The 19,747-nt window shown below is 43.6% G+C and overlaps 1 protein-coding gene across 1 annotated transcript in view; it reads left to right on the top strand.

Annotated features, from left to right (window-relative positions):
- The first annotated feature begins 5,763 nt into the window (after positions 1-5,763).
- The window catches only part of mrps9 (mitochondrial ribosomal protein S9), a 25,595-nt gene continuing 11,611 nt past the window's right edge, over positions 5,764-19,747 (top strand). Inside the window, exons 1-5 of the mRNA XM_080758044.1 lie at positions 5,764-5,897; positions 8,438-8,623; positions 17,338-17,400; positions 17,570-17,600; positions 18,265-18,344. Coding sequence (XP_080614170.1) covers positions 5,784-5,897; positions 8,438-8,623; positions 17,338-17,400; positions 17,570-17,600; positions 18,265-18,344 — 474 coding nt within the window. The 5' untranslated portion in view covers positions 5,764-5,783. The remainder of the gene's footprint in view (positions 5,898-8,437; positions 8,624-17,337; positions 17,401-17,569; positions 17,601-18,264; positions 18,345-19,747) is intronic.

Below are 19,747 nucleotides of genomic sequence, written 5' to 3'. Positions count from 1 at the left end.
GGAAAATAATCCATTTTGGCTTTGCTGCAGCTAAACATGGGGCTCAAAGGGCCGGTTTCGCTCAAGCTCATTTGCTATCCGTTAAGGCTTATTTATTTACCCTTTTAGCTGGTGGGACGAGATCTCTCCTCTCTCTGTGTGTCACAATGCATGCAGCACACAGCCATGGGTTTATAGGAGAAATGCCATATTCATTCATTCATGTATACAGTATAGAGCGATCTGCTTTAACAGGTTCTGGCCGGGAAACCCCTTTTGGTGTTTTAAAGCATTCTACGTTATATATACTTTAGCTTTTGAAAAATAGCAGATCTACAAGCTCGTATAGCACGGCACCGAGTGCTGCGCTGTATACGAGCTTGTAGGTCTGCTATAGTTTTGAAAGAATCGTGAAAATGTATAGCGCAAAGCCTTGAATGTGTATATTCTTTCATGAGTGAACGTTTTTAACTCAATTCTTTGCTTCGGGGGGGAACAACGTTATTTTCAGATAAGGGTCAGCGGCCAATTATACATATACATTTTTTGGGGGTCCTTGACATGAAATATTGAGCACCTGCACTGAGATATAAACTAATCGGAAAACTGTCAGATGCAGATTTCGAAGAACATCTTAAAATGTTTCGACGTCAGGCCTAAATGCTTTAACCCATTCTGACCTGAGATCAGATTCTAAAAAATGTCAGTCGTTCTTCGATTTTTCAAAAATAGCAGACCTACAAGCTCGTAGCGCGCCACTCGGTGGCGCGCTATGAGCTTGTAGATCTTCTATTTTTCAATAGCTAAAGCATAACATGATGCTAACACCAAAAGGGGTTCCCGGTCAGAATGGGTTAATAATATGTATCCCTGGAGTCATGGTGGGCACATTCATTGTATCATGAAGGCTCTTTACAATGTCTCTTGTGTTTTCGTATATAGGCAGTAATGGATGCCGAGGAGATGTTTCAATTAACAGAAGAAAACAAAACCCAAAACTAATGGAGCTCATATAGCATGAAGTTCAGGAGCGGGACCAACACCTACCTCCACCTCCTATCAGGACCACACCTCCTATCAGGACCAACACCTCCAATCAGGACCAACACCTCCAATCAGGACCAACACCTCCAATCAGGACCACACCTCCAATCAGGACCACACCTCCAATCAGGACCAACACCTCCTATCAGGACCAACACCTCCAATCAGGTCACCTCCACCTGAAGCCCATCCTCTGTTCTTGCTTACGTCATCCCTCCCCCCTCCCCCTCATCCTACTCCCTCTAACATCTCCTTTAACAGGACCCTAAGGGGGGGTTCGTTGTGCCCGGGAGCACGGCGGATCCCCCCCGACCAGACCCGACCCGTCGCGGGTCATCTTGGTTCTGTCTCCTTCCTTCATCGGGTCATGCATCTTTCGTTAATACAATCTTGTTAACCCATTCTGACCTGAGATCAGATATCTAAAATGTCTTCTACAATCCATGACAGTTTTCTGAAAAAGCTATTTTTCTATGTCAGTCGTTCTTCGATTTAAAAAAAATAGCAGACCTACATACAAGCTCGTAGCGCGCCACTCGGTGGAACGCTATGATTCCCCCCCAGGAAGGTCCGTTGCTCTCCCCAGGTTGGCGGAGGGTGTGTAGAGCCCAGGATCACTTAGATAATTGACACAGGGGTGGAAAAATGGGTTACAAAATCTCGGGAATTGAGAACCATATACTGTATGCAACATGGATGTCCACCCAGAGCTCAGTGGAGGAACCTCTCCACCCCTATAGACGCTATATATACGCTATGCAGCTCCACCATACCGTATACGGAGGCTCACCGCTAGCTGTCCAGAGACGGACTACACGCCGGAACGATGATTAATGTCCCCGGCGCACGGCGCTCACCCCCGGACCCCCCACTAATGAATCAGAGACCACGGGTCGAACACTATTTCTCTCTGTGCAGCCGGAGCACGCTCGTGGCTAAAGCTGCGCACACGGGGGCAAACACTAGTTTATCATTCTTATGCCCGACAACACAACGCCATGCGGGGTTTTAGCTCCTCCAGGGCGAATTATCCACACGGCTGTGTAACGACTGGCACGCCGCGCCCCGGAGCCTGTATAGCCTCCTTCACTTTGATTAACGCGTTGTGGGCGGGAACCCCTTTTGGTTGTTTTTTTAAAGGCATTATGCTTTAGCTGTTTGAAAATAGCAGATCTACAAGTTTATATAGCCGTGGCACCGAGGAGTGCAGCGCTATGAACTTGTAGATCTGCTATTTTTGTGAAATCGTGAAAGTGTGGCGCAAATCTTTGAATATATATTCTTTCAGATCTTTGCTTCTGGGAGGTGCCGCCTAGCGGAACAACATATATTCAGAAATGTTATATGCTTAGCTGTTGAAAAATAGCAAGATCTACAAGTTCATATACGCGGCACAGAGGAGTGCCGCGCTATATGACCTTGTAGGTCTGCTATTTTTTGAGAAATCGTGAAAGTGTGGCGCAAATCTTTGAATATATATTCTTTCAGATCTTTATTGCTTCTGGGAGGTCGACCCTGGAACAACGTATTTTCAAGATGAGTGCCAATAAATTACACATATTTGTGGGGGGGGGGGGGGGGGTCCTTGACATGAAATAGTTTGAGAACCACTGACATACAGTAGAATGTGTAGAAACATAGGTTTTTCAGAAAGCTGTCTGGATTTAGGAGACATTTTGTAGAATAGAACTTATAGGTCTAAATGGGTTAATTTCCCTCCGTTCCTGCACCAACTCTATCAAAGTAATATAAGTGAAGACACACACCGCATTGATCTGTAAGCACACACAGGGCAATGCTGCATTTATGATGTACTGTACTGTACTGTACTGTACTGTACTGTATGTGTGTGTATGCCGTCGCCACTACTGTTTTCCCCAAACATAATACAGTATAGGCCGACCTATGACCTATTCTGGGGGTGCAGGCCAGGGGAGTAAATATGTTTCCGTTTAAAGTAAGTACATTTTTATTTATAAAGTACTTTTCAAACAAAGTTACAAAGTGCTGTATACAGTGGACAACAATTAATGTAATAAAAAGCAATCAAATTAAAACACCAGATTAATACATGACAAGAAGAAAAGCTAAACCTTGACTATTTAAAAACGAGATTGACATAATTAACTATATGTCCTGTGTGCATGATTTAATGCATGTATACCCTTTGCGACACATAGCCCAGGAAAAAGGTTAATAGCTCTGATGAATTGAAAATGGTGGACCCTGTTGTAAACAAGTGTAAATGCAGTTTATGGTGTCGTCCACAGTATAAGTTTTTTGTATCTGCATACTGTTAAGAAACGGTGGTATATTGGAACCACAATTCACATTAATATAGCATAAGTAACTGTTTAGAACTAAAGTCTAACATTAAGTTGTCTTCCCTAAATGAGACACCTGGGTCCTCCAGATCCATCAAAACAATTCAATCAATCAATCATCAAAGGATAAATCTGGACCCAAAACACCAATCATGAAGCCATATAGACCTCAGAGTTACATTTGTATTGAGGATTTTGCTGTGTGTATAATATCATCACATTGTCTGAGAGGAACAATCAAAAATACATTTTCTATTAATTAACAAGATACAATATTCCAAGATTGTCTCAGAACAAGCAAGCAGACTATAACAGCATAGCCTACTCTCCAAACGTGGCATCTGTTGCATTTGAATACACAACACGTTATTGTCCCGGCTTATTTTACAGTCTTTTGTTTTGTTTTGATTTGTTTTGCCGGAGGAGCAGATGCCGAGGTTTGGATCGACACAATGCATGGCATTAGATGGAACAATGGAGTAAAGATTGAATAATGACAAAGATTCACAAGACTTTTTAGTAGCATGGCTAGATTTAGCACAACGGAGGCTCCATGGACAGTGGACACTGATGTTCAAAGGGTCCCCTCTGAACATGCACGCACACACCTGTGCACGGAATTGTTTTCTTTTTTTAATGCCGTTTTTTTGGCCTATTCCTTGCGGCCTCCCCCACCCCAGAGCGTCAGCCATGCAGTAACAAACACACTATTTTTATTTGACCAAATGGGTGTGAGTGAATTTCAATGTTTTGACCTATATTTTGTCGATGCCACATGACGCGCTATATGGCGTGCAGAAACAAAGGCATGCAGGTTGGATGTCTCGCACATCAGTCTCGCACTATCGCACGTCATCTTGATTGTTTGTCAGGTTGCCATGGCTGCCTGCCTGCCTGCCTGGTGCTGTGAGTGACTGACATCGTCGCGTCAGCATGTTGTTTAGGACCTCCATATACATGGAGCTGGCCAGCCGGCCGGGTCACGGACCAACACCGACACCACCGGCTGGATCTCCATACATGGAGATGATTGATGACGACACATACACATCATTCTGACGTCTCCAAGATGACCCGACCAGATGCAGCCCAATAGTATAAGAAGGACAGCAACTGTCATCATAGTACAGCAGATTCCAACCAACGTTCTCAGTCAAGCACCTCCAACTATCTCCACTCGGCAGAAGTCGGTCCATTTGGAGCCCCCCCCAGAACCTCCTGCCAATGTCCGATGCTACTCTTCTCAGCACTGGACACTGGACACATCACAGGACACAGGCAGCGGTGGCCGAGCGGTTTGCGGAGCGGTCTTGATATCGGTATAGGTCGCTAGTTCGTATCCCCGGACCGGCACGTTAAAATTACCACCGTTGAAGTGCCCTAATTGGACATGGCATTGAACCCCGCCCTACCATGAAATGTTCTATGAGCAGGGCCTGGCTGTAAACAAGTTCTTGAGCTTAGTCCAGTTACCCTGGGTAAACATAGTAGGCTACCTTTCCTTTCCTTTCACAGGTGAACACAAGACACAGGACACTGGACAGCAGGTCACTGACCTCTTCAAGACTCTACTTTCAAGACCTGTGACCTTCAGTCAAGCACACCTCAACCCATACAGAGACCCATAAGGTATACCTGGCCTTATTACAACCCAGATAGATACCTATAGCTTCCCAATTAACCACAAGGGATTAATTAACCATCCCTGTTTAAGTTGATCTATCCATCGGACACCACTGCGGTCCTATTAAATCGTAGCCTTTGAATGAAAATAGCAGTCCTTCCCTCCCTTTCCGTTAGTGTTTTACAGTAACTGTCGGAACTCGGAAGGTTTGTTTATTTTCATTCACAAAACTCTATTCAATATAGCCTGACTTAATTAGGCCTATACTTAATATTATACTGAATGCACATTTATACCCTATAACTCAGGGATGCCCATGAAGGCTGTGCAGGTAGGTCACATATGATTCCCCTAAAAATATAATTTAAATAAAAAAAAACTAATTAAGGTGACTTGATTGATCGTTATCCTGTCAGCTCAAACACACAATGCAATGCAGAGTGTTGGCCTGTCAGTATGCGTTACAAAGTTACAATACCCCCCCCCCCCACACACACACACACGCACACGCACACGCACACGCACGCACACACACACACACACACACACACACACACACACACACACACACACACACACACACACACACACACACACACACACACACACACTGTTACATCTGTTCAAATGTAACTAAATGCTTTATATAAATAATAATAATAATAAATAAATAATAAATACACAAATAAATAACTTCAGGGAATTGGAAATAGGTCTGCAAGCATAAAACAAAAAAATCAGTTGTGTGACCATGCAAAAAGGACGTTCCTCTTTATGTGACGTCACTTTTCTTTTTTCCCTTCCAAACAAAGATGGCGGCCTCCAGTGGTCGCACCGCCGTGAGCTCCCTGCTGAGGAATTGTGGACATTATTATTGTTGCACAAAACCTAACATCAACGCAGTATCCTCGCATTTAAGCCGACAGGTAAGAAGACAGTATGGCTGTTTTAGTTTTTTACGCGACGGGGATATACAGAATAAAATAATAAAGAGACAATGTTGTGAAGTGAATGAATGTTGTCCTTGAACGATAATATAGCATCAGCTGGCTGTCATGACTGTCATCTCTCCAGCTACCAGGACGCGGCAGAAATATGTTGAATTTGTTTGATTTGTAGTCGCAGATAGCTGTCTGTAATCCTTCTGTCTGTAACAAGTTAAGCCTCGGAAACCCAGACGTTTTTTATTGCTGCAATTTCTAACCCATAGAAAATAATTACCTTGTTAGCCTATAGCTAGCCTCTACAGCAGTGGTTCCAAAACTTTTTCGTAAGGACCCCCATTTGAAAACATGCCAGTGACCCCGCTACGGATCTACAGCAGTGATTCCGAAACATTAATTTCATGTACAGTTTCACACGACCCCATATTTAATGGCATTTCTATCTCTGCTGCTACCAACAGTAGCTACGCTGGTTCCCCAAACCTTTTCATGTCTCAAGGACCCCTAAATCGACATTTATTAGCCCGCGGACCCCCATTTGAACACCCACCCCCCCACCCATAAGAGAAGATTTTTATTACAATTTACGCATTTAGCAGACGCTCTTAATCCACAGTAGCCATGGTTCATGACTCTCATTATGATAATCATCATGGCAGTCATGTTTACATTAAGCAAGAACAAAAAATCACATGAAATCTCATAAAAAGCATTCATCATGAAACATGCGTAAGCTAAGAACGTAACATGTAGAATATCTATAATGAAACTATACATATAAACTTTAAATATATACTATACTATGCCTATACTATGCTATACATATGTACTATGACGTCCTATGGCTACATACAATGCAATTATAGTGCTGTCTACATAACATGCTATAAGTCTGTATCAAATGCTATCAAAGTCTACATAAATGCTATCTAAGGGGGTATAGGGTAAGTGCTATGGGCCATGATGGAGTCTGAAAAGGTGGGTTTTCAGACTACGGCGGAAGATTGGGAGTGATGCTGCAGTTCTGACTGCTTCTAACAGTGATTCTCAACCATTTTCATTTCAAGGACATGCATTAGTATATGGACGCCCCGTTTAAGGGACACCCAATTGATATTGTAAAATCAATGTTAATTCAACTTTTTCAATTTAGATGACCTTTTTAGAGTTACAGTTTTGTAATCGGGATGCATTTTAGTGACATTATGAAGGTCACTGACTAAACACTGCTCATTGAAATATTAAATGCGAGTGCAGAATAAAGTAGTTCCAAGCTAAATCTCATTTGTTGTCATAATGAACCCTAAGGGTCCATTTGGTTCCTAACTATCATTTAGCTGGGGAACCCCTGGAACTCCCTCAAGGACCCCACTTTGGGAATCACTGCTATATATATATATATATATATATATATATATATATATATATATATATATATATAGCTTCATATTTTATGGTTAATATTTCAAACGGTATATAAGTAGAAGAATTCTTGTATATATAAGACATGATGACATGCTGCTGAAAACAAGTCAACATTATTACTGCAAATATTATAGTAATGTAGTTTCCACTGCTGTTTACCAGGATGTCATTATACAGTGTTTTTCACAATTGACAACATAATAATAATAATAATAATAATAATAATAATAATAATTGTACTTTACTGGCTCAATGGTCGTTCTCAAACGCTCTTTTAATTTCATGGACCCTTCATGGACCCCCGATAACTCGGGTCCATTTGGTTCCATTTGTAAGTATGCTCTCAGAGTTACTAGGTAGGTAAATGCAAATGCTAGAGATATTAAAAATAGCATCTAAGAGAGTTGCTTGCGGCTATCAGAGATTAAAATAGGGTGCATTTCGCATCCCAAAACGCAGTTTATATTTAAATGCTAGAAGGCTTTCTTACCTTTTTATTTGTAGTCGTTACGTCCCCACCAAAGAGGTCCAGGTGTTGTTTGTAGTTGTTACGTCCCCACCAAAGAGATCCAGGTGTTGTTTGTAGTTGTTACGTCCCCACCAAAGAGGTCCAGGTGTTTTTTGTTTTTTGTGCAAAGACTCCTTATTGGCCATTTCCCCTACCATAAGTCCTCAATGAATTGAATGGGAATTGAATGGGGTTATGGGGTGTTGACAAAATATGACTCCTATCGTGGTTGAAGTGCCTATTCGGGCCGGAACCGAATAGGCCGAAAATGCATTTTCAGCCATTTCCTGCCGAATATTTTCTGCGTCCAAATATTGGGTGCATCAGTAAAAGTAATGTAATGTGTGTAATTTGTTCTTCAGATCCTGAGCACCAGGCAAATATGTGTGTAATATAATGTGTATAATATGTTCTCCAGATCCTGAGCACCAGGCAGATATATAGAGTAATGTAATGTGTATAATGTAATGTGTTCTCCAGATCCTGAGCACCAGGCAGATATATACAGTAATGTAATGTGTATAATGTAATGTGTTCTCCAGATCCTGAGCACCAGGCAGATATTTAATGTGTCTAATGTGTTCTCCAGGTCCTGAGCACCAGGCAGATATGTGTGAGCTCAGCCCTCCGGTGGAGGAACATCGCGGCCGAGGGGCCGGAGAAGTTCACGGTGGAGTTTGTCCAGAAGCAAGTGGAGGAATACAACGTCGGGAAACGCCACCTGGCCAACATGATGGGAGAAGACCCCGAGACCTTCACGCAGCAGGACATTGACGTAAGAGAGAGAGGGGGGGGGGGGGGGGGGGGCACGCACTAGAGATGCTCCGATAATAGGCCAGCGATCGGTGATCGGCCATATTATCGGCCGATGTTCACTATTTATTATTATTTTTTATCCCACGATTTTGTAACCCATTTTTCACCCCTGTGTCAATCGTCTAATGTGACCCTGGGCTCTACACACCCTCCACCAACCTAGTCCCCATATATGGGGGACAAGGGGAGAGCAACCTAGTCCCCATATATGGGGGACAAGGGGAGACCAACCTAGTCCCCATATATGGGGGACAAGGGGAGACCAACCTAGACCCCATATATGGGGGACAAGGGGAGAGCAACCTAGTCCCCATATATGGGGGACAAGGGGAGAGCAACGGACTTGAACTCGTGCTCCCTTCATGCCTGAGTGTCCAAGTTGCTCCTTTACACCTGACAGGGGGGAGTTTCCCTGGTTGGACGTAGCGCGTGGAAGGAACACGTTATTCCAACCAGTTCCTTTCCCCTCCATCAGGCGCCCCGGCTGGCCAGGGGGAGGCAGTTTTAGTGACCAGGATTACCGATATTCACTCTGATCGCTAATCGGCATTAATTACCCTATCTGGAGAAACTGATCTTTAAATGTACACCATTTAACCCATTTTGACCTGAGATCAGATTCTACAAATGTCTTCTATACATCCTGACGATTTTTCAAAAATAGCAGACCTATACAAGCTCGTGGCTAAAGCATAACATAAAAATGCTAACACCAAAAGGGGTTCCCGCCCCCAAAATGGGTTAAGTGGTGTAAATGTCAATCAGATATACAGTATAACATCATTTTGCATCTTTGTGACAGGCCTAACATTCTCCCCCAACACACAGGAACAGTTTTGACATAATAATAATAATAATAATAATAATAATAATAATATAGTCATTTTGGAAATAAACTGCTGCCACATCCGGTGGCCTCAATATATAATATAATATAATAATGTACATTATGTTTTGCTCAATTTCCACTCCAGGTTTACACTTACAGTAAGGCTGTAAGGGTTGTCACACTTCATCTTAATTAATGGGCTTGAACCAAAAAAACTAAAAAAAGATATATATACTATGTTGTGTTTACATGTTTAGATGTTATTAATATTCAGGGCGGGGGCACACAACCGATGCGCCAGACAGTGCGCATATGTCGTCAAAATGTTTTCTATGCGTAGATCAAAGGCATGCATTAAGGCACATTTGCAGCACCAAACAGCTGAGACAGTTATGTAGAGAAATCTGACTCAAATGTGATGTTAATGTCCTGTAAGTAGACGTAGAAATAGAACTAGTGTTGCCTAATAATCATTACATGTGGATCTCATTTTGAAGAGGAAGTTAGTGCACAGGAAGTCCGTTTCAGTTGTAAACAAGCCCCCCCCCCCCCCCGCCGAGGTTCGGAGCTCGAAGGTTATTTTTCAAATGAATTAGAAACGAATGGTTCAAAGGTTCGCTCGAAAAACTCCTGCCGAAGTTCGAGTCCTAAAAACAGGGCTAGGTTACAGCCTTAGCCCATTTTGGGGCGGGAACCCCTTTTGGTGTTTTCAAACATTATGTTATAATTTAGCTATTGAAAAATAGCAGATCTACAAGCTCATAGCGCGCCACCGAGTGGCGCGCTATAAACTTTTAGGTCTGCTATTTTTTGAAAAAATCGTTAAAATGTGCCTCAAATCTTTCCCGAAAGTTGTCATGATTTAGAAAACATTTATTTAACAATGTCGACGTCAGGCCTGAATGGGTTAATGTACAGTAGCTTTCAATATTTCTCGTTTCTTCTTTTCCTTTGAACTTGGGACCGGACCCACCCACAGCCGAGGCATGTTCTTCTATATAGACGTTATGAATCCATAGTTGGTTCATCCTGTTCTGTCGTCAGGGCACCGCCCATCAGTGGCTATATTCACCATTTTCCATTTGGGAATGAGTGAGCATTCCTGTTTAGCATGCAGCCGTTCATTCAGCAGGCTTAATGAGGCCATAAAGAAGGCATTTTAAATAATCCATTCTGATGTCTTTTCACCGACAGCCAGAACTTCTTGTCCTCTCTGTTAATCTGCCATTATTCGCCCCCCTAATGAGACAGAGACGGAATGCCTTGTGCAGTTAAAGCGTGTTAGACATCCACTGGACCCCGGATAATTCTCCCAGCGTTCCAGCTGATGTGTTGGCGGTGCCGGCTGTGCTCCTGGCCCGAACCGCCCGCCCGCCTGCGCTGTCAGCTGTTGTCATTAAGTTGCGTATCCACCGGCAGTGGCCAGGAGGGGCCAGCACTGGTTAATGTGCTGCGTCAGGGATATTAGCGACGCCCTTCACAAAGGGCTCCATACGTATATATATATATATCTCGTTCCCCAATCTACAAATTCACAAAGCGTCACAGCGCAGCACTGCGTGGGCTTGTATATCGGGGGTTCCAGGGAACTGGTGCTGTGCAATTAAAAAGTAGCAACACACAGTTCTCAGCAAACAATTAACCCCCATTTCACTAATCATTTAGACCTTGATTTCCCTTCCCACTCTCTGTCTGGCCTGCTTCCTCGCGTTTGCTCCACTTTACTCGGATGTAATGAAGAGAGTTGTTAACGGCAGGCTGTGTAAGCTGAGCTGACGTGATGTCTGAATCGTGGGCTAGCTAAGCAGCCCCACCTCGTCCTCAGATGTTTGGACACGGTGGTCGAGTGGGACCCCGGGAGGGGTGCAGAGGGAGAGAGAGGACGGGGCACATGATGCCCCCCAAAAAAATGCGTGCCCAGCGCAGTGCCAACCTGGTTGGAGTCCAAGCTCCTCAGCCATGACAGCAGGGCCCAATTAACTGTCTGATGGAGAACTCCCATGCAGGAACCCATTGAATTATTTAACCCATTTAGACCTGAGGAGGACCGTTCTCCCAAATGCCTTCTAAATCTAAATCATGACGGTTTTCTGAAAGAATGTCAGTTGTTCTCTCAAACATTTTCATGTCAAGGACCACCCCCCCCAAAAATATATGTAATTGGGCCGCTGACACCCATCTGAAAATATGTTGTTCCAGGGTTGTTCCGCAGAAGCAAAGATTTCAGTAAAAAAAAAAGGTTCGCTCTGAAAGAATATATATTCAAAGATTTGCGCCACATTTTCACAAATTTCTTTCAAAAATAGCAGAACTACAAGCTCGTAGCGCGGCACTCGGTGCCGCGCTACGATTAGGTTGTAGATCTGCTATTTTTCAATAGCTATTTAAGTATAACATAATGCTTAAAAAAAAACACCAAAAGGGGTTCCGCATCCCCTGTCCAGAATGGGTTAAATACGACTAACCTGTCAGAGTGACGTTGAACCGCTGGTTCTGAAGTAGAGATTAATGGAGCTCAGAAGTGCCATGGGTTGGGATTCTGGGAACATCGTTTCTGTCACACAATGGGCTATATATTATATTATATTATGCAGCCAACACTTCCGTGTTCGGTTTGGGATTCACTGTGAACGTACGGCCGTGACTTTTGTAGGAATAAAGTTCAGTTCTTTATTAAATCACACTATTTAATTGGATTATGTGATGGGCCTGGCGTGTTGCCATGTTGACATGATGACATCAGGTAGAAATGTCTTAAATCTCCTGTTAAAAAAAAATTGTTATTCATGGATTTCTCCAGGTGTTGCCATGTCGGCTTGTTATAAGCGACTTGGGGCTTGTTTTTCCAGTAAAGTTGCATGAAAATGTTGGTAGTTAGAGTTAGTTACTAGTTGCAGGTTGCAGTTTTCTGGGCTTGTTTCTAAAGTGTATCCCACCGGGCCGCGGCGCAAGGTCCCTGAGACAGGGAGGCCGTGGGCGAGCTGGGGGCCCTAGGGCGGTCCGTGGCAGGACAACTGGGTCAGACGGGGCGTCTCGGTCTCGCTCGGACAGGGTCGGCGTGGAGGAGCCCGGAGAAAGGCCCAAAGCCTCTCCGAGCGTGGTCCCTCCGCGCCTGGTCGGGCCCGCAAGCGGCAAGCAGCGTCCACCGGAGCACAACGCTTATTTAGGCTTGTTCCCTAATAGTGTTGTTTAAACCTGTGATTCTGCTCAAACATTGTCATAAAGGAGTCCAAGGACCCCCATGTATCTGTGCACACGAACCCCCATCTGAAAAAGGTTTTGTGCCAGGTTTTTATTTTTTACAAACACACACACGTGTCGCGCTGTGACGCATTGTGCGCTTGTAGATCTGCTATTTTCAGCATGCAACAAAGTGTAAAATGACTTATTCCCTTCCTGACATGTTAGTCTAGTTTTTATTTGTTGACGAAATTGTCAGTTTATTTGGTCATAGGGTTTTAGTCATCATAGCTTAGTTTTTATTTAGTTTCCGTCAGTGGAAAATGGTAGTCAACGAACATTTTTCGTCTTAGTTTTAATCGACAAAATCAACACTGAACTAGTTGCATGTAATTGCATGCAACCATTATCCCCAAATGGCAGTTGTAAGGAGTTGCATTGGTACGAGTGACTGACGAGGAGTTGTGACTATAGTTGCAATGATTTGGGCCTTAGATTGATTTTTAAAAGGTGTCCCCTCTTTTCACCAGACTTTCTGTCCACTCCCTGCTAATAATAATAATAATAATAATAAATGTAATAATACAACTTTATTTGTATAGCACCTTTCATGACATGAAATGCAGCGGCAAGTGCTTTACAGAGCAATGGAGAAAGAAATAATTAAAAGATTAAAATAATAGCAGCAATGCAATACAGTGAGGAGGACATGAATAACAATTTATTTTAAAGATCAATTAAAAGCAAGAGTGTAGAAGTGGGTCTTGAGCTGCACTTTAAAAATGTCCACAGAGGCTGCCTGTCGAAGGTACAGTGGGAGTTTATTAAACTACAGAGGCTGCCTGTCGAAGGTACAGTGGGAGTTTATTAAACTACAGAGGCTGCCTGTCGAAGGTACAGTGGGAGTTTATTAAACTACAGAGGCTGCCTGTCGAAGGTACAGTGGGAGTTTATTAAACTACAGAGGCTGCCTGTCGAAGGTACAGTTGGAGTTTATTAAACTACAGAGGCTGCCTGTCGAAGGTACAGTAGGAGTTTATTAAACTACAGAGGCTGCCTGTCGAAGGTACAGTAGGAGTTTATTAAACTACAGAGGCTGCCTGTCGAAGGTACAGTAGGAGTTTATTAAACTACAGAGGCTGCCTGTCGAAGGTACAGTGGGAGTTTATTAAACTACAGAGGCTGCCTGTCGAAGGTACAGTGGGAGTTTATTAAACTACAGAGGCTGCCTGTCGAAGGTACAGTAGGAGTTTATTAAACTACAGAGGCTGCCTGTCGAAGGTACAGTGGGAGTTTATTAAACTACAGAGGCTGCCTGTCGAAGGTACAGTAGGAGTTTATTAAACTACAGAGGCTGCCTGTCGAAGGTACAGTGGGAGTTTATTAAACTACAGAGGCTGCCTGTCGAAGGTACAGTAGGAGTTTATTAAACTACAGAGGCTGGCTGTCGAAGGTACAGTAGGAGTTTATTAAACTACAGAGGCTGCCTGTCGAAGGTACAGTAGGAGTTTATTAAACTACAGAGGCTGCCTGTCGAAGGTACAGTGGGAGTTTATTAAACTACAGAGGCTGCCTGTCGAAGGTACAGTGGGAGTTTATTAAACTACAGAGGCTGCCTGTCGAAGGTACAGTAGGAGTTTATTAAACTACAGAGGCTGCCTGTGAAAGGTACAGTGGGAGTTTATTAAACTACAGAGGCTGCCTGTGAAAGGTACAGTGGGAGTTTATTAAACTACAGAGGCTGCCTGTGAAAGGTACAGTGGGAGCTTGTTCCACGCTGCTTCTCACCGTGTTTTTTAGTTTAGTCATTAGAGGCGCAGCGAACAGGCCAGCAGTGGAAGACCTTAGGGGGCGGCTTGGGACATATTTAGGCAGGCAGTCATGTAGGTAGGAAGGTGCCAGACCATTGAGAGCTTTATAAACGAGTAAAAGCATTTTAAAATCAATCCTAAAAACAACTGGAAGCCACAGTGCAGTGAAGCTAAAACTGGAGTAATATGTTCTCTCGTCTTAGTTTTGGACATGCTGTGTGTCGTCTCTGTTCCTCTTCTGCTGTCTCTTCACCTTTCTTTTCTTTTCATATTGTCTACTCTACGGTGTCTCTCTCTCTCTCTCTCTCTCTCTCTGTCACATTGTCCCCTGGGTCTCTCTCCCTAGCAGATTGTGCAAAGGAACAGGTGTTACCTCATCTGTTCACCTCTTAGCGGGCTTCTTATCAACTAACTCTCTCTCTCTCTCTCTCTCTCTCTCTCGCTGTCTCACTTGCTGACATGCCTGTACACAAGTCTCTCTCTCACACACACACACACACACACGCACACGCACACGCACACACACACACACACACACACACACACACACACACACACACACCTCTCCCTCATCCACCCTGTCACCCTTCCTTCTCCGCTCCTTGTTTTCTCGACAACCTTAAAAGTTGAAACCTGCTCCGTCCATGAAGGCAGCACCTGCTCCCTCACTAATGAGAGAGAGTTCACATCACCACACACACACTCACACACGCACACGCACACGCACACACGTGCAGTTGAGTCGCTGACAGGCAGAAACCTTGGCTTGTATCTCCATAATTTTTACATTATACATTTCTTTATATCCTATTACTTCAATACAGCACAAGTACAAGAGTAGCAAAAGTATAGCTACTTTTTCATCCCACGATTTTGTAACGCTTTTTTTTTTCTTTCCACCCAGTGTCAATTATCTAATGTAATCCTGGGTCGCTACACTTCCTCTGCCTCTTCTCATCAACTAGTACCAGCAAGGTCCACTAGTGGATTTACTAGTCTACTAGTTGAATAGTCGACTAGTTGAACAGTCTACTAGTTGAATAGTCTACTAGTTGAATAGTCGACTAGTTGAATAGTCTACTAGTTAAATAGTTGACTACCGGTAGTTGCTTAAAGCCCTAGAGAGTACCTCTTTCATGAAACATTTTGAAAGTGAAAGTGTGTACAGTAAGTGTGTCTGAGCAATACTACTAAGTATTGCACCAAAATAATACCATTGGGGGAAAACAGGTTATCCCCCCACATCCCCCCCCCCCCCACACACACACCCCCCCACCCCCCCACCCCCTCCTCGCCATTGCCTGACTAGTCACGGTGTTGTTTGCGGACATCTGAGGTTTCCTCTTGACAAGGACGGTCTGTTGAACTCTCAGTGAACCGGGTGGATGCGGAAGGCAGCCTGTCCTCTCTCTCTCTCTCTGTTCAGTGTCATGGTCTCTCTCTCTCTCTCTCTCTCTGTTCAGTGTCATGGCGTCCAACAGCCATAAGCCTGCCGTTGCGTTGCGAGCTGTTGCCTGCATCTCTCTCTCTCTCCTCCTAACTCTGCCCACGACAGGAGTTACCTGCCCTCTGTGTGAACTCCTCACCAGTGTTGTTTTTTTGGCAGCACATTTTGTATTTTAGTTTTAGTCATTTAGGCACCTCTTGAATAGTTTTCAGTTAGTTATACGGCCAAGCTACACCAAACACCGGGCATGTGTGCGTTTGACGGTAAGCGCACTGTATGCGCACAAAGTATGCGTGCGAAATGGCCCGCGGCTACACCAGATCTGTGGCGCGCGGCAGGTTTGTGCATGTGGGACCTTCCGGGAGGATGTATAGATACGCGCGCATGGGGGCATTATACGCACGTACATTTTTTAGAACCGATCCTATTTTTAGAGCACGCGTAGGAAGGCCCGCGGTATCCGTGCGTCTGGTGCAGCTGGTATCATTGACATATATTGGTCCTCAGTGACGTAAATAGGTTTTCAATGTAATGAGTCCCAGGATGCAGGGATGGTCTTTTAGAGATGAGTCCCAGGGACATTTTATGAGTCCCACTTCAACAACGTTAGGAGTCATATTTTGCAATTTTTTACAAATTGCAGCATTTAACTCCCATTTCATTTTATATGGTTATAATGTGGTTATATTCATGTGGAAAACAGAAGAAGAAATGATTATTATAACTAAAGCTAGCAAAATAAACTAGTCATATCCAAACGCACTGTACGCGCGCAGTAAACGCATACGCACGCTCGCAAAATTGCCTGGTGTAGCTTGGCCGTCAGTCACATTTTAGACACCTGGAATGTCTTGGTGTTAGTCTAGTTTTAGTCGACTAAATGTCATAAGACTTTAGAGGCATGCCATGTCATAGTAGGTGACTGGACATTACGATATTGTCAGATATTGATCGAACTTGCAGATCTGCTATTTTTTAAATATCGTGAAAGTGTAGTGCAAATCTTTGAATATATATATATTCTTTCAGAGCGAATGTTTTTAACTCAAATCTTTGCTTCTGGGAGGTCCCTGGAACGACATGTTCCAAAAAATACATATTTAGCCCCATGCTCGAATGCCCCTTGACATGCAGAAGGTTGAGCACCACTGACATAGAAACATAGGATTTTCAGTAAAACAATTTAGAAGCATTTTTTTTTGCTTCTAAAATGCGTTAAGTGGTTATACTGGTTAGACTTATATACGTAATACTCACACTTGTGTAAAAGGAAATGTTTGAACTTGACAAAGTCCCTGAAAGAAAAGAAAAAAGAAAAAAGCTTTTTGTGCAGACGTCCACCTTGAGATTGTTCTATTTTGTTTTGTTCTTATTTTTAAATGTGTAATTCTCTCTCTCCTCTCCAGAGATCCATCGCCTACCTCTTTCCTTCCAGCTTGTTTCAAAAGAAGGCCAGGCCTGTGATGAAGGTAAGGCACGCACGCACGCACGCACGCACGCACGCACGCACGCACGCACGCACGCACGCACGCACGCACGCCACGCCACGCACGCACGCCACGCACGCACACACACCAGCTTATTGGCACATGCATTACAATGTATTGATTTGATCTTGACTCTTTCTGTCCTTCTCAGCATCCAGACGAGATATTCCCGAAGCAGAGAGGTACGTGATCTTTATATTATATTATATGTTTTATGTTATATTATATTGATATTGATATTCCCAAAGCAGAGAGGTACGTGATCATTGATTGCACCACCGACAAAGCTTTTGATTGGTTTGTAAGAAAAAGTAGGAAAAAGCTTATACGTCATTGAAGGAGCCATTTCTGCCTGTGTGTGCCTTTAAACTGTTTGATGGGCGGGTTCACCATGGGGGGGTGTGTGTCCCAAGGATTGGCATATGAGAACACAGGTGCAACAAGCCAGGTTGAATGGTTTGGAAGGTATGCGGGCACAACAGGCTAAGCGATCACACGTTTTTACCGTGTCATTTTAATCTTGCATAAAGAAAACTGCTGTATTACATAATGTGTCGAAATAAATGGGAACCTCACCCTATACAGCAGTCAATGCCTGGACAATATATTATGTACGCGTCAAAAACGGTTTCTATATGCATGTGCCCAGCCGAGTGGCAAAGTACAGTTTGAGCTTGCCACTACAGTCATGAACACATCTTTGCTGTTGGGCAGAACCCCCAAATGTAAAAAATCTTCAGGAAATTAAAAATATAAATTCTTCAGAAAATGAAGTAAACCTGTGGTTCCTCTCTCTCTCCGTTGGTTCTGTTTTGTCTCACCTGTGGTTCCTCTTTCTCTCCGTAGCGGTGCAGTGGGGAGCGGACGGCCGGCCCTTCCACTTCCTGTTCTACACGGGCAAACAGTCCTACTACAGCCTGATGCACGTGAGTACCTGTATAATGGCCTGTACTAATATTGTAGTATAGTAGTTGTAAACAAGTTCTTGAGCTTAGTCCAGTTACCCTGGGTAAACATAGTACCTTTCCTTTCCTTTGTATAATGGCCTGTACTAATTGTTGATATTTTACTTGTTTATTAACCCATTTTCACCTGAGATCTGAGACCTCTTGTTTAATATATATGAGACTTAGACTCTTTGGTCTGATGGTGTACACGGTGAGGGTCATGATTATTGGGAGACACACCCCCCCCCCCCCCCCCCCCAAGTCTTGCCCTATCCCTTCATGGCCAAAGTGACAACAGACAGAATGCAAGTGGCCCAGCAAGTGCCCGCTGTCACCTCCTGTTCTCCACGCTGCAGCGCTACAGCTGAATACAGCCCGGGTGAAGGAGAGGTTGCTACAGGGGGGAGGGAGAGGGGAGGTTAACTTAAGATGCTGCCTCAGTCTGAAAGGCGAGCACTTATAACACAGTTAAACAAAATAATGAGACGGACACAATTCAGAGTTTCAGAGTATTGGAATAGAATCGAATACAGAGACAGAAGTGAAGCGTTACAATGTAACACCACGTACTGACTCACTCCATCTCAGTTAGACTTCAGCTTAACCCATTCTGAACGGGAACCCGTTTTGGTGTTAGCATCATGTCGTGCTTTAGCTATTGAAAAATAGCAGATCACCAGGCGCCCTACGAGCTTGTAGGTCTGCTATTTTTGAAAAATCGAAGAACGACTGACATTTTTAGAATCTGATCTCAGGTCAGAATGGGTTCATCAGACCAGTGTGTGTCCAGTGGAAACCTCGTATGAATCTGATCTAAGGTCAGAATGGGTTCAATACATTACTACCCCCCCTCAGGGGTAGGTAGGTCTTAACACATGACATCAGAAGACCCCTCCAGACCTCACAGGTCACAGAAAACAGCTTCTCATGGTTTGGTTTATGATGTCCTTAAATGTACAACTTAGGTATTCCACATTTCCTTGACAATGATAAAATGTTCGTCAACTACCCTTTGTTCCACTGACGAAAACTACACGGAAACTAAATGAAAACTAAGCAGTGACGACTAAAACTATAAGACTAAATAATTATACTGACAATTTTGTCAACAAAATAAAACTAGACTAAAATGTTAAGAAGGGACTATAGTGGACAGCAGATCCAGTATAAGTCATATAAGTCAAATATTTCTTTCGCTGGAAAAAAACTACATAAAAAACAAAGCCACTAAGACTAAAAAAATACACTGTCAATTTTGTCAACAAAAGAAAACAAGACACAAGTCGTTTTACACTTGGTTGCATGCTGAAAATTGCACTGCGCACACACACACACACACACACACACACACACACACACACACACACACACACACACAATTG

This window comes from Protomyctophum bolini, assembly GCF_963924005.1.
Source record: "Protomyctophum bolini genome assembly, chromosome: 24".
Classification (NCBI taxonomy): domain Eukaryota; kingdom Metazoa; phylum Chordata; class Actinopteri; order Myctophiformes; family Myctophidae; genus Protomyctophum; species Protomyctophum bolini.
This window is presented reverse-complemented; position numbering and strand designations above follow the sequence as displayed.